The sequence below is a fragment of the Neltuma alba genome, unplaced genomic scaffold (assembly GCF_004799145.2).
Source record: "Neltuma alba isolate B1F8T4 unplaced genomic scaffold, ASM479914v2 tig00013787_pilon, whole genome shotgun sequence".
Lineage (NCBI taxonomy): Eukaryota > Viridiplantae > Streptophyta > Magnoliopsida > Fabales > Fabaceae > Neltuma > Neltuma alba.
Window position 1 is genome coordinate 1 of NW_021637908.1, and position 14274 is coordinate 14274.

At 32.1% G+C, this 14274-nt stretch overlaps 1 protein-coding gene across 1 annotated transcript; it reads right to left on the reverse strand.

Annotated features, from left to right (window-relative positions):
* Window positions 1-7326: 7326 nt before the first annotated feature.
* LOC114739157 (synaptotagmin-3-like) lies at window positions 7327-12309 on the reverse strand. The gene is given in 14 exon segments (XM_028927209.1): window positions 7327-7728; window positions 7843-7971; window positions 8449-8657; window positions 8660-8698; window positions 8701-8797; window positions 9252-9501; window positions 9922-9998; window positions 10485-10559; window positions 10673-10774; window positions 10876-10994; window positions 11615-11738; window positions 11819-11869; window positions 11958-12056; window positions 12199-12309. Coding segments are annotated over 14 exon segments (1611 nt in total). The 3' UTR covers window positions 7327-7599.
* Between the last annotated feature and the right edge of the window lie 1965 nt (window positions 12310-14274).

The window sequence follows — 14274 nt, forward strand, 5'->3', positions numbered from 1 at the left end:
ATCCCATTCGAAGCACTATCAGGCACTAAAATGTAGGTACCTCTCTCAATGGAGATTCAAACCTTCATTCGTTACGTTGTGAGGAATTAACCCTTCTGCTAGACTCAACCCTCTGCTGGTTGTTAAATATTGATGAAAGGTTTATAGCTTTATGGAGATAAGGGGGATGGGCCAAACAGTGGATTCTTCCCCAAACATGTAATTGGTGTAATGTGGAATCATTATAATCATGATAATGAGTTCACTTGCCACTATGTGTGTGGTTAGTCTAATACCCAATCAGCCAAAGCTTCCAAGCTGTCACTACTCACTCCTTATGCTCCACTCCCGACACCACATTATGATCTCTCTTACACACACCTTAATTCTAATTCTAATTCTTGGAAAAAAATTTAAAAAAAGTCCCCTTTTCCCTTAGATACATTTCAATTTATTTGCAAAAAAAAAAAAATTACCCAAATCTCTTTTAATATACGATCTATTTAACTAATTTGATTAGATTATCTAAGTTAGTTAATTATAAGAATTGAAACACCATAATCATCTTTCTTAATATCCCCTCATCCTCTCCTATCTTATTGTGGTTGAGGGAGCATCAATAAGAGTAATTTAAAAAAATTGATAAATATGAAAAATATGTCTTATATTTAGAATTAAAAATTATTAAATAATTAGGTTCTATATTAAAGATATTAAAGATATGATAAATATATTTTTAGCATATACAAAAGTAGCTTCACTTGTCTTTCAAGCCATGTTTCATTGGAAATTGGCCTTTTAATACCATAATAGTTCAATGCTGACATGACCACGCTATTTGTCTTTTATTGATAATTACTCCCTTCTGTCTTATAAATGTAGGAAAAACTAGGAGCTCTCTCTTTTTAGTCCTAAATATTAAAAAAACTAACTATTCATTATATTAAATTAATTAACTTTATGGTCGTCATTAAATATTTGGTAAAAAATTAAAATTAACTGGGGCATTTTTGAAAAAATAAAAAATTACACTTTGTATACTTTTAATATATAGTGAAAGTTTTCAATTAAATTCTTTTATCTCCGCATATACATGTTCATTATTTGTTTCTCATACAAAGAATCAGAGAACTTTATCACAAAATTACTAAAGATCGTAACTTTACTAAAAATATAATTGTTTTGTCAAGTTAATAAATCAAGCTCATAAAAAAACATGATAGTACAGCTAGTAAGTTTGACCGCCAGCAAGAGTAAATATTTTTTAGTATTATAATATGCAGTCGCTCTGCATGGATAGCTATGGTTTTAATCAAAACATCAACTTTTTACCTAGAATCCCAGCAAAATTCCACATAACTTTACTCTCTCATCAATAAAAAAGAGATAATCTTTTAAAAGTGGTGGGAAAAAAGAAAAGAAGGGGAAAAATTGAGAAGAGGGAGTGGTTTGTGTTTGGAGCATGCAAAAAGATATTCCTATCCCCCACAAGAGAACATGATAATAAGAAACAAAGGTGGTGACCACTTTTCAATTCCCTTCCTCCTTTTGAGGGCACACATGCCTCACTCACACTTGAAAGAAAACACACACACACACATTCACAATTGTTGTGTGTGTTGTGAGTTGCGAGTTGTGTGTGTGTGTGTGAGTGCCATGAAAGCTTCTTTCTTGCAATGAGTGGTGATCCATTCACATACACTCACAACACTTTATCTTTCTCTTTCTCTCTCTCTCGTGATCGAGGGATAGGATTCCCTTTTGGCCACACTTTCTAGGGTAAGTCAACCCAAAAAAGCCTCAGCTTTTGTTTCTAGGGTTTGCAACTCAACCTCATTGGGAGGGCCAATTCACGTATCTGATCAATTACTTTGATTGACTGCTACTATTCTTTTCTTCGTTACTAGTAAAATACAAGTGAGTAATTAATTAACCGGGATAGATCGCCTTGGTTATATCGTTGGCTCATACCACTTTCTTGCAAGTTAAATCCGTATTTTTAATTTAATGAAACGATGCACTTAAGATAATTCAGCTTATTAATTAAGCATATAGTCCAAGTGTCCAACTATATATATTGTTTATAACAAATTTCATCCCAATCAATGCGGGAGAGCATATGGGGGCCATTGAGCTTGGAAATATATAATATATATATATATATATATATATCCTTCAATCTCTTAAACATGGGTACTACTAAATAACTACTTTGTTGGCGAAAAAAATTACTAATGAATATCAAAATTTGAAAAATAAATAAGTGCAAAGGTTATCATTCTTTATTTTTTGAATTTATATCGTATATTTATTATTTTAATTACTACTCCTAATTTAATGAAGGCTCTAATTAAATTATTATATTTAATGTATCACAAATAAGTTATTTGTTCTTTTATGTGCCAAAAAAAGTTATTTGTTCTTTTATAATTTTAAAGTTAAAACAAAGCAAGTCTCTTTGAATCTCCTTATATTCTAGTGTTATACATATAACATTGGTTGGCAAATATATATATATATAAAGGATTATGTAAATTTTATATATTATTTATTTATCTATTATTGTCACTTTAAATCTACTTGGGGGTGTTTGGATATCCTTAAAAGTATTTTCTAAAAGTATTTTTTACAAATCAAGACAAATTTCTTTAAATATTTACTTCATATACTGTAAAATTATTTTTAAAACTATAGTTTGGTTTCTATCCAAATATCTGTTCTGATTTAATTCTGTAACAAAAGTATATTAAGCATATAAGGCTAAATACCTAATTATTTTCTCATGGCTAGCATATCATGGTACTTAAACAACTGAAAAGAGTTAAAAAAAAAAAGCTTGTAACAATTTTTTTTTAATACAATGCCATAATAGATAGTTTGTTATGTTTATGACATAAATCATGCAAAAGTTAGCATATATTTACGCTCTAAAGAAGGATCATCCAGATAAACGGCTTTAGCACATCCAATTAGTGTGAGCCAACCAGCCAGTCTGCACAACAATATGCTTTCCTCGATAAGTGATTTATAGTGGCGATCCAATCTTGCATTAATAGCAAGGCTGCAAATTTCTCCAATCTACTTCCTCTGGTCCATAATAATATAAGAAGTCCTTTAGAAGAAGAAAATTTTATTCACCAAAAAAAAAAATTTGATCTAAAATATAAGAGGCTGACAGAATAATTAATAATAGTGTTCTACTTTTACTCTTTATTGCAAAGAGTAGAGAGAGGAGAAAATTTTCCAATCACAATATTTAATATGAGTAAAATATAGATAACTTTTATCAATTTAACTAACATTTTTTTTGGCTCGTGAGGAAACTTAACTAACAACATTGAAGGGAATAGCTGCTTAGTACATGATTCTGAGAATGTTCACAATCAATCAAGTGTAGAACTTCAAGACAATGATTTTCCGGCGGCCTTGCTGGCTCAATAACTAACCTTCAAGATTTAAAGGTAGCTAGCGAATGCTTTTTATGTGTGCTAATGTCCAGCTTCAAGATTTTGGATCACGGACCCATTTAGTGTCCAATCTAACCAGAAGCAGATTCGAGTATCATAAACTCATCAAATCTCAGTTGTTTATATTTAATTTGAATGGTTTGTATTTAAAATCTTCAATTAATTATTTTTAAATAAAAAAACTATTTTTTTAAAAATAATAGTTAAGAAATTATCTCTATTTTAGATTTTATATTTCTTAAAATAATTACTTTGAATAAATAAAAAAAAATAAATCAAATATGAACTATCCAAATAAAATATGGATGATTCAAATCTAATGAGTTTAGAATGTTCATCAAAACGATGAGCACCAACACTGGTTCCCAATCTAACCAAGCTTCTTTAGAGGATGCCAATTAATGGGATAATTTTTTGTATCTTTGTAGCTCTCGATCGGGTTTAGGATTATCTTCAAAGATTGGAGCTTGTATTAATTATCCTTAATTAGTAATTTTTTAAGTAGCTGAGAAGGTGATTTCTTTCTTCACGGCTAGTTTGTTTGAATAAATTCTATTGCATCTATATTTTTATATGTCACCAAACATGAGGGGGGGGATCTTTTTCAAGAGATTTTCCTGGCGCCATGATTGCTTCATTGAGGGAGAGATTTTAACATTTTTAGTGAGCAAAAGATTTTTTTTAATTACACCTGTGCATCCTATAATTCTTATAGGAGAGAGAATTTATACACCATTTGAATATCTAACATCACTAAGCTATTGCGTATAATTAGAGCGAAGAGACATTCTCTCTCATGCATTTACAAGTTAAGGATACATGCACACAAGCGAATCAGCCTAATTAAATACTCATCTGGTCCTATTTACAAGTCACTTCTAGTATGTTTCACACAAACCTAGAAAAAATTTAAACTTTATTAACTCTCATTTAAAATTCAATAATTTTCCAACTTTATCCTTATTTATTATACATTATACATTTATATCTCAGTAAACAAAGTCAACATGATAATAAATGAAGAGTAAAATTGTACATCTATACAAATTTTTTTTTGTCAATACCCTATAAATAAGATCAAAAAATGTCTTTTCTCTCTGTCTTAGAAATAGAACCTGAGGAGTATATGATATATCATATATATGATACTCCTCCGGTCCTTATTATAAGACCCAATTTGACTTTTTATTTGGTCCTAATTATAAGACCCAATCCATTTGTCTCTCTTATATTTATGCATTTTTTCCAAGATAATCCTTCTAATAATGATAGTTTTAGCCAATATACTTAATTAGCAAGGATATTTTAGGAATGACACACTTATTTATTATAAATAAAACAACTTAACTTACTTCCTTAATCTCCTCAAATAAGTCAATTGGGTCTTATAATTAGACCGGAGGAGTATAATTTTTAATGCTAAAATTTTCCTACAAGGCAATATTAGCTGTAGCATTTTACATTTATTTCTTATATTTATTACTTATTAGTACGTGGATATGTTATAACCTGTTTGTTGTGTGAGTAGTGAAGTTTTCAGTTTCATTTTCTTAATAAAAAAAAGATATAAGTGTCGTGTAAAATGAAACAGGCTCAAATTTGAAGTGGTTAATTTAATATTGTAGGGCAAAGCTAATGTAATGTAATACTATCTCTGGTCCTTAATATAAGAGTTAGTCGACTAATTTGAGTAGATTATTAATATTAGTTAAGTTAGTTATTTGTAATAAATATGTATTATCTTTCCTAAAATAGCCGTACTAATTAAGTTTATTGGCTAGAACTACTATTATTATAAGGATTATATTAAAAAAAAAATATGAAAGACAGAATGGATTGAGATCTTATATTTAAAATTAAAATAAAAGTCAAATAAGTTCTTATATAAGGGCCGGCGGAGCTAGTATAAGTTTAGATAATAGTAGTGTAATAATGATGATTATGATGTATGATATCATAGGATAATGGAAGGTGAGAAGCATGTGAAGGCAATAGTATTGGGGAGAATTGTGAATGATGCAAAGGCCCAAGGGATGGATTAGAATGAACGAAGCAAAGTCAAACCTAATCGGACATTCTGTGGGGCCCACCTCTTCCCCCAACAACAACATCATTGGCCCCATTCTCATTTCTCACCCTCTCCCACTTAACCCTTTTTCCCCCTTCCCTTTTTTTATTTATTATTATTATATTTTGTACACATTGTTTTTGAGACTTTTGCTTAGGTGTGCTGGCTAGCCAGCTAGCTCCCTTCTTTCCCCCACACCTCCCCATAACCCCTCACTTCGCCTTTAAATTCGACTCCATCCTTTAAATTTTATCAATTTCACAAAAAACAAATAATACATAAATTTTACACATAATTTCTGTTTTCTATACTGCAATCACCGTATAAAAAAAAATATTAGGAAAACTATCTTAACTAATTCAATAATTTTTTTCACTTTGACTCGATATATCAAATATTTTCATCATATTACATGTATTGATTTATTTATCATGGAAATTTTGGAACATGTATTAAACTATGGATTTGCATCCATTATTTTTCATAAAAAATATAAGCATGTGGTGTTTTATGTCTCAACGACCATATTGAGGGGGATACGGTTGATTCTCTTGTAGTGCAAATTCAACTGACTAGGAATTACTTGGTGACTAACTTGACATGTGACGTGGCATTCCCCATCATCTACTCATAACAGATTTTTTTTTTTTACCAGCTCATAACAGATATTGGCATTCTGATTTTTGTGCATGATTTCAACTAAGCAATGGACGAACCACAATAATATACTCATAACAGATATTGGTATTCTGATTTTTGTTCTTTTCAATAATAAAGTTTTCAATGGGAGATTTTTTATTCCCCAAATTTTCCACAAAAAAAAAACTATTATTATATCTCCGTTCTATGAAAATACACAAATTCAATAAACTTCCATTGATTTTGATGTTGGCCCTTATTTGTGGCCTTCACACTTCTCGAATTGAATCTTTTTCTTGGTGCAAAAAAGTTCAAATAAGTTGGATGCTGAGACTCACCAAAATCAGGACATGTCTCTAGGCTTTGAGAGTACTTATAGAGTTACTTATAGATCACCTACCAATAAAATTCTCATATTAACAGAAGAATTCAAACTCATAACTTTATGAGTTATCAGCAAACTCCTGATCAACTAAACTAATTTTTGTTGGTTGGAATGAATGAATCTTTCTTTTCATCCGAGGGAACATGCTAACGGGGCTCTTGTCACTCGGTGCTTTCCTCGTCTTGGGGCATGTGGCATATGGAATCTCAGTCGTATGGGCCTAAAATCGAAAACTGGTGCTCAGCAAATTCGACGGAACTGTTGACAATGACAAGGGAAAATGTGGCTGAAGATGAGCCCGAATGATAGCAGTATGGGCCTCAACATATATTCTTGGGCCATAAAGCAAATGCTCGGCCCAATCCAAATATACGCAACGCTGCCTCTTCCCTCACCCCCCCCCCAAAAAAAGAATGACGTATTTGATGTTTTGTTTTTAGGCGTGTTATATTGTTCATCAATTTGCATTTAAATTTATATTCTGTGATTAGTTTTTTTAACCAAAATATTCTGTGAATAGTTTCACAATAATATTATAATATGTTTTCAATGACAATTTTAGAGAATTCCTTTTGATAATTTGACCCAAAAAAAAAAAAACTTACTAAGCCATCTGAAAATTACATAAAAGGTACTTTGAAAATATCTTCTACTTTATTAAAACCATGTTTTGGTAAAATTAGCCCTTAGTTTTATTGCTTTTTGGTCGTGTTTTCAAATACGTCCTAATATTTTTGGCCAAAAAATTATACGTCCCAATATTGATAAAATGTCTAAACATTTTTTGATTAGATTACAAGCAACTTCTTTCTATTTATGAACAATTTATTTTGTTGCAACAGTCTTTTTACAACTGTTAAAAAAATAAAATGAAATAAAAAACTATAAAATGCCTAAGAAAACAAAAGGAAAGTTTTGATATAGTAAACCATGTCATTTTTTCCTCTTATATTCAACAAACTGAAACTTGCTCCCTACTAATTCTGTGAAAAAACAAACCTTTTAAAGCTATAGAAGACCTTAAGGCAATTACATTATGATGAGTCTGTTTCTGGGTTAATTTAAATCACCTTCCATCTGATCTCAACATGGATCACTCCATTCCTTGAATTAATTAGATTGTATTTATCATTAATCCGACCATTGTGCACAACATCATTCAGGTTAATCTCCACATGCCCCAATGATTCCTGCATTTCAATACACAGAATCAAAACTTTAAGGAGACTACTCATGAAGACAAGGTAGCGGTAGCAGCACCAGCAGTGACAATAATAATAATAATCAACAATGATTAATAATACCTTGGACAGAAAACTGAAAAAGGTCCTCCTACTCATTACTTCAATGTGTATCTTCTCATGTAGAGGAGCCTCCTCTAGCATAAATTCAAATTCTTCGTTCCACCTTGGGTCACGAGTTTTCCTCATCATCTGCAGAATTTCATTTACTGGGTAATCTTTCTTAAAATAAAAATCGGTATACCAACGATAAAATATAGACTAAAACAATCATATTATCAAACATGTTGATATACATGCCAGAGCTGAGGTTTACCTTAAAGGATATTAAGGTTCTTACATCAATAACAGTGATCAGTTTGATTTTCAAACATTTCGTAAACTTCCATTAAGGTACACAATTTCCTCCATACACTAAGTTCTCTAGTATGTTATCATAGCATATATAGAATCATACACACTAAAACCGTTTAGTAACATTAATATCTCTTGCGTTTTGTAGAAGGTAGTGTATTATTTAAGATTTTCATGCATGATGAAACACTGAAAAGTTATCAAATAATTGATACAACTAAAAGAATGAGAACTAAAAATTTTCTGGCAGTATGTGAAATGTTATGCTTCTGTTCATATCTTAAATATCCTAATGCCGAATGCATGCGGGTTTACCTTTGTCTTTTTCCTTTCACCTCTAAAGAAAACCAGTGCGTATGGATTGTTGTGGCTTTTACCCTCAACCTCCTCAGCCTCCTGTATCAGAACAGAAAGCAAACCCGCTCCTTGGACATCATCATCAGATACTCTATCACTCCCATTTTCCAGATGCCCACCAAATTTGCTACTTTCTTCTCTGAAAGGAGCAAAAGTAAGGTCCACACTATTTGACCTCTTGGCTTCTTATTTGGAGGCTCCGAGACATTGTGTCCTTGAGTAAATCAAGTGTGAATTCCTTGCTCTCACAAGGCTTCAACAGCTTAAGTGGGATTAACTGCATCCCAAGCCTGTCATGTCCGCCGACCTATTAACAGTTCAATGAGAAGAACATCATGTGAATTATGTGTCATCAATGAACAATCAGTGAGCAAAATGGATACTAAATGCATCATGATAGTATGGAGATTCCAATACAATGTATTGCCAAAGCTAACATTCTCCGAAAGTTATCGTTTATGTGCACCAAGTCAACCCAGTCCTTTTTGGTTGGTAGATGTATGATTGAAAATTAAAAGAAGACAAGAAGATCCAATAAAAATGTCCAGTGATAAGCTGAATTCAGTCCCAAGTTTCCTTTACATAGGATTACAGGGTCACCATCCTTCTGAAAGGTGATTGCGTCCTGTTAGTCATATTATGTAAGCAAACAGTGACATAATTTGAAATGGGATATTGTATGAATTTTTTCTATCATTTTTCTTCGTCAATATAAGTTTTTCTATTAAATTTTAATGCAGTAGATTAAAGATCAGTCAAACCTTATCCCAGTCGAAGACTTGCAATTGGAGAACCTGAGATTCAGGGTCCTTCACAACAAGCTTGAACTTCTCGTTCCACTCGGGATTCAAATTCCTCCTTTTGATGGTGGTTTTCTTTGCTGGAAGCTTGTCCCCAGAAAGACTGAGTTTGACATATGGATCAGAAGTCCCCAACAAATCCATCTTCAAAAGCTTCACTGCCCGAATCACATTCACATGTAATATCCCTACAGGCTTCTTTATTGCCACCCTATAGGCATATGGAAGAATAATTAGGAACTTCTTTTAAAAATCTTGATATTTTTACAAAGAGTGGCAGAAAGCTCAGAGATAAAACCTCAGCACGTTGTGGTGTATTTTAACCCCAAATACTGCTATTAATGTACTTGGAAACATATTTTATAATGTAACATTGCTCTAGTAAAGATATACACTACAAGCAATTCAGTACACCTCTTCCAACCATTGACAGTTGCAAAACATTATCAACCAAACAGAATAATGGTCTTAGAATCAACCGTACCAACTTCTTTTTAGGCTTTAGAAAAGAAGCAGGGGTCATTATTCATGTATTTCCCGAACTTGCATGATGAAGATATGGAGGTCCTTTGGACTTCCAGAAAATTTCTAATTTAAGCACACAAAACCGTATAGTTTCATCTAAACTTACGATGATTCATCAAGAATAGGAATCTCAAGAGTTTGAGGCCAGAGATAGAGGTTTGCAACTTGTTTTTTGATTGTTTCCTGTAAACAACTAGAGCAGTCAGTCTATCATGTCCAATTGTTTATGGCAACTAGAAGTCTGTAAGTGCCAAAAACAAAATAAAAGTGAGCGACCAAAGAGTAACAATATGATGAGCACAAACACAATATTAGTGGCTCACCCCTTCTAGCAATACGTGCAAGGGACAAAAATAATCAAACAATCGACCATGGAACCATAGAATCTGTATGTCACAAAAAGCACCATAGAAATCTGCAACATTCCCAGAACTAATTTGCGTACTTAAATAAATTCATTGTTGTACGAAGCATAATACAAAAAGGAAATCCTAATTCTTTTGTTTATTTGGCCAAAAGAAATTCTAATTCACTTCACAAGAAAATTATATTACTATATTTATTGTAAAAGATTTTTGAGAGAAATTGGGGGGGGGGGAAGATTGCAAGTCTGCAGTAAATAATTTAGTGTAAAACAACCTACAGAAAAAATAATTACCAGGGGAGCACCTGAACATATCTGTAAAGACCAGGAATTGACATGATGTCACCTCCTGATATTTTCATCCCGAAGTCTACATGAGGCTGCATATTAAATAAAACAATTACTGAATTATAGATAATCGGGCTTCTCATTGACCACATATATTAGTGGAAGCAAGAAATGAAACTGTGCTTGAACATAATGTTTCCTTTACCTTCTCCAATAATGACACGACAATGTTTGCAAAACATGGAAATGTAGGCACTAAAGGTTTTAAAGTTATTCGTGGTGCTGCAAATACTTGTAGCTCTACCACCTGAGGAGAGGCATCATCAGTTCCAGGAAGAACAGCATCAATTTTGTAGGAACCACAAAAAGCATTACCATTTAAGATTTGTGCCTGAAGGATGATCTGACCTGAACCTTGATCCGTGGAGACAACAACTTCAAAGCCACCACTACATTCTGATTGCCAGCCCATTTGATGATTGGTTCCATAATCAATTCATTTTCATTTGTCTCGAAGACTTTAATGCCTGCAGAATCACAAAATAGACGGTAAAAGACCATTAAACATGATGCTAGACTTTCATACCTCATAGGTTATGAGCATGAAAAAAAAAGATGCGCAAAATTTCTTTGAATCGTCTATTTCATTAGACAATAATAACACAAATTACTGTTTTTCTCATCAGCAGTTTTGTGTGTGTCTCACTCTCTGACGTGCATTTTTATCACTCCCACAAGGTATCCATGTCAAACATAAACACTTGTGGTCCTCCGATATGTGTCAAGTGTGCGGAGTAAATAAGGTTAAATAAGAATTCGAGTCAGATGATTTATGCTAAATATGAGATCACATGTGCGTTGCCATGGGCATCACTTAATTATCTATTCAGTTCATTTGCTGTTTCTTAGCTCCAAAATGTATCACACTGAACTTAAGCATTCGTTAGATATGTGTTTTCCAGACCCTCAACACAAGTCCTGTCATTGGCATTGACAATCTACAAAAGCAACTATTTGCGTTCATAGTGGGATTGAAGAATATAAGATGAAGAATTCTTAGGGAGGAACTGAATAGCACAACAACAGTAGCACATATAAACCAAACTTTAAGAGTTGCCAGAAAATCTTACACAACAAGTAGACTTACCGCATATGGTAGGAGGAAGAGTACCAAGGCTTAAATTCTCAAATTCAATGCTTTTAATCTGATACTTCCCTATATATTCTGCAAATATTGGCTTAGCCATGCTTTCAATCATACGACATATTGCCTACACGTTAACAAATAAAAAACTCGGTGAAGAACATAATAATTAGAGGATAAATCTTCCCATACAAATTACAGAAGTACCTTATCAAGTGAAGGCCACATATATAATAAAAATTTGTTCATCCAGTCCACCTGCGTAATCAAGCACAATATCATGAGGTCCATATGTAAAATTGCACAACCAAAATAAAATTTACATAGATTGCAGGGCTATACTAACTCGTTCATAATCGGGGCTCTTCATCCACAAAGGAATTTCGGAGAGAAGTTCTTGCAAAGCATTTGGGCCTAAATCGCTAATTGGAACGACCTCTGTTTCCTGTAACATCAAGCTTTTCATGTAATCATGCATGCCCACAAACAAAATTCTAAATGTACCTAAGCTCAGTTTCCGTCTCACTGATCACGAGAACCGGGTCGTAACCGGATACATTACAATGAAAAATGAACCAAAAAGTTACCTCCACTTCTTTGGGTTCGGAGTAAACGAAGAGGAAAAATCCCACCAAGAGACCGAGAGGAATTCCAATGGAGAAACCAAGAATGCCCAAGATACTGCTGATTAAACCCATTTAGTAGAAAAGCTCCGGAATGAAGAGAAATGAACGTGAGACTGATCAGAGAGAAATCCCCAATGAAAATGTGAAGGATTCAAGCGGGAGAAGAGAGAAGAGCGATGGAAACTATAAAGAAATTAAAAACAAAAAAGAATAATCGGGAACAACGCAACGAATAACAAGAATGGCACTAATGAAACCGCCTTTTTGTTTCACGGTTTAACTTCAAAAATTGCTCTTCTCAACTCATTGATGCCTGAGAGCCTATACTCTGTTTGTTTTTGTTTTCTGCCGATAAGGTTACTACTCTGTTTTGATCTAACAGTACAACGACGCCTCGGCCGTTGAAGTGATTACGCTACCCTTACCTTCGAAGAATATGCATTGTGGCCTGGATAGAAAATATATATATATTATTTAATTTAATACAATAAATGTATTTTCGTTCAAATTTAAAAGTATATAGTTTTTACCTTTTTAATTATAAATCTTCTCAATCAAGAATATGAGGATCACAAATATAGAGATGAATTGTATTTAGAGTTAATCTCAATTCTATTATAAACCAAGGTATTCTCCTATTGAAAGTAATCATATTCAAAACATTGTCGGGCACTAAATTATTACAAACCTAGGTTTGTCTTTAAGAATCGTATGCTAACTACATTGTTAGTGAAAATTATATATATATATATATATATGGATATTTCAATCAAAATAATATGATATTTACATGTAAGATCATATAAAAATGTTTATTCTTAAAAAGTCATACGTTTAACATGATTTTATAAGTTAAAGAGCATAATTTGAAAGCATAACATGAATAGTAGTATAATATAATATTTATTAAAGAGTATATACTCTTGGTTTTTTTCTTGAAAGCGAATTTCAATCCTCATTTCAAAGTCCACGTCATATGCAAGAAAATCCTTGAATTGAACAAAAAAGCAAGAAAGCATGTCAAATTGATTTTCACTTTTCTGAGTAATAACCTTTTTCTTTGGGAAAACCTTAGCAATAAAATTTGGACTTTTCTTTCTTCTTCTTTTTTTTTAAAAAGGCATTGATCAGAAAATTGATCATACCCATCCTTATCCTCTCAGCTTCACACTCGTGTGGGTGAGATTGGACAATTTATTGCCACTGAGAAAGACATTTCAGCTTTAACAAATTATAAATAATAATATTATTTTTTTATAATTGGCCGTTATTATTTTTTCTGATGATAAAAATATAATAGATAAAAAGTATCTTCAGCTAATTTTCTAAGATGACAATCTCATATGCAATCGTTGGGTGTGAAATTCGGGGAAAAAAACCCGTGGGAAAAAATTCTGATTTAAATACTACCTCTAATCTTTAATATAAGAGCTAAATAATTAAGTTGTAAATGTTAAACAAAATTAGTTAAGTTAGTCATTTGTGATAAATGAATATTATTTGTAATAAATGAGTATTATTTTTTTTAAAATACTTTTGTTAATCATATTTACTAGAATAAAAACTTTTTAATATATGCAATCACCATGAGAATTATATTGGGAAAAAGTGAATAAATATGAAAAATAAAATGAGTTGAGGTCTACAAATTAAATTTCTAGCTAACTCTTATATTTAAGATTGGAGGTAGCATATCAACTTTATTTTTTTTTATCTGTTTGAGGTATTATTAGACACTAAATATAAGCATCTATCTCAACAGATATTCGAAGCTTCCTCCGTCCCTTTATCAGCTTTTGAATCATATGAAAAAACAAAGGTAATAAATTTGGTAATATATATAAGCTTTTTTTTTCCCCCTCCTTGAAGCACATTTATGATTTAGTTGTTGAACAAAATCTACCGGGTATTTTTTTTGTTTGATAATATCGCGCCTTTTTCAGTGTCGTGATCACTTGGGCAATAATGATTATAAACACCTATTTTCTTAATTAATTATAAACACCTCAATCAATCATACTAGTCCCGAGCTTAATT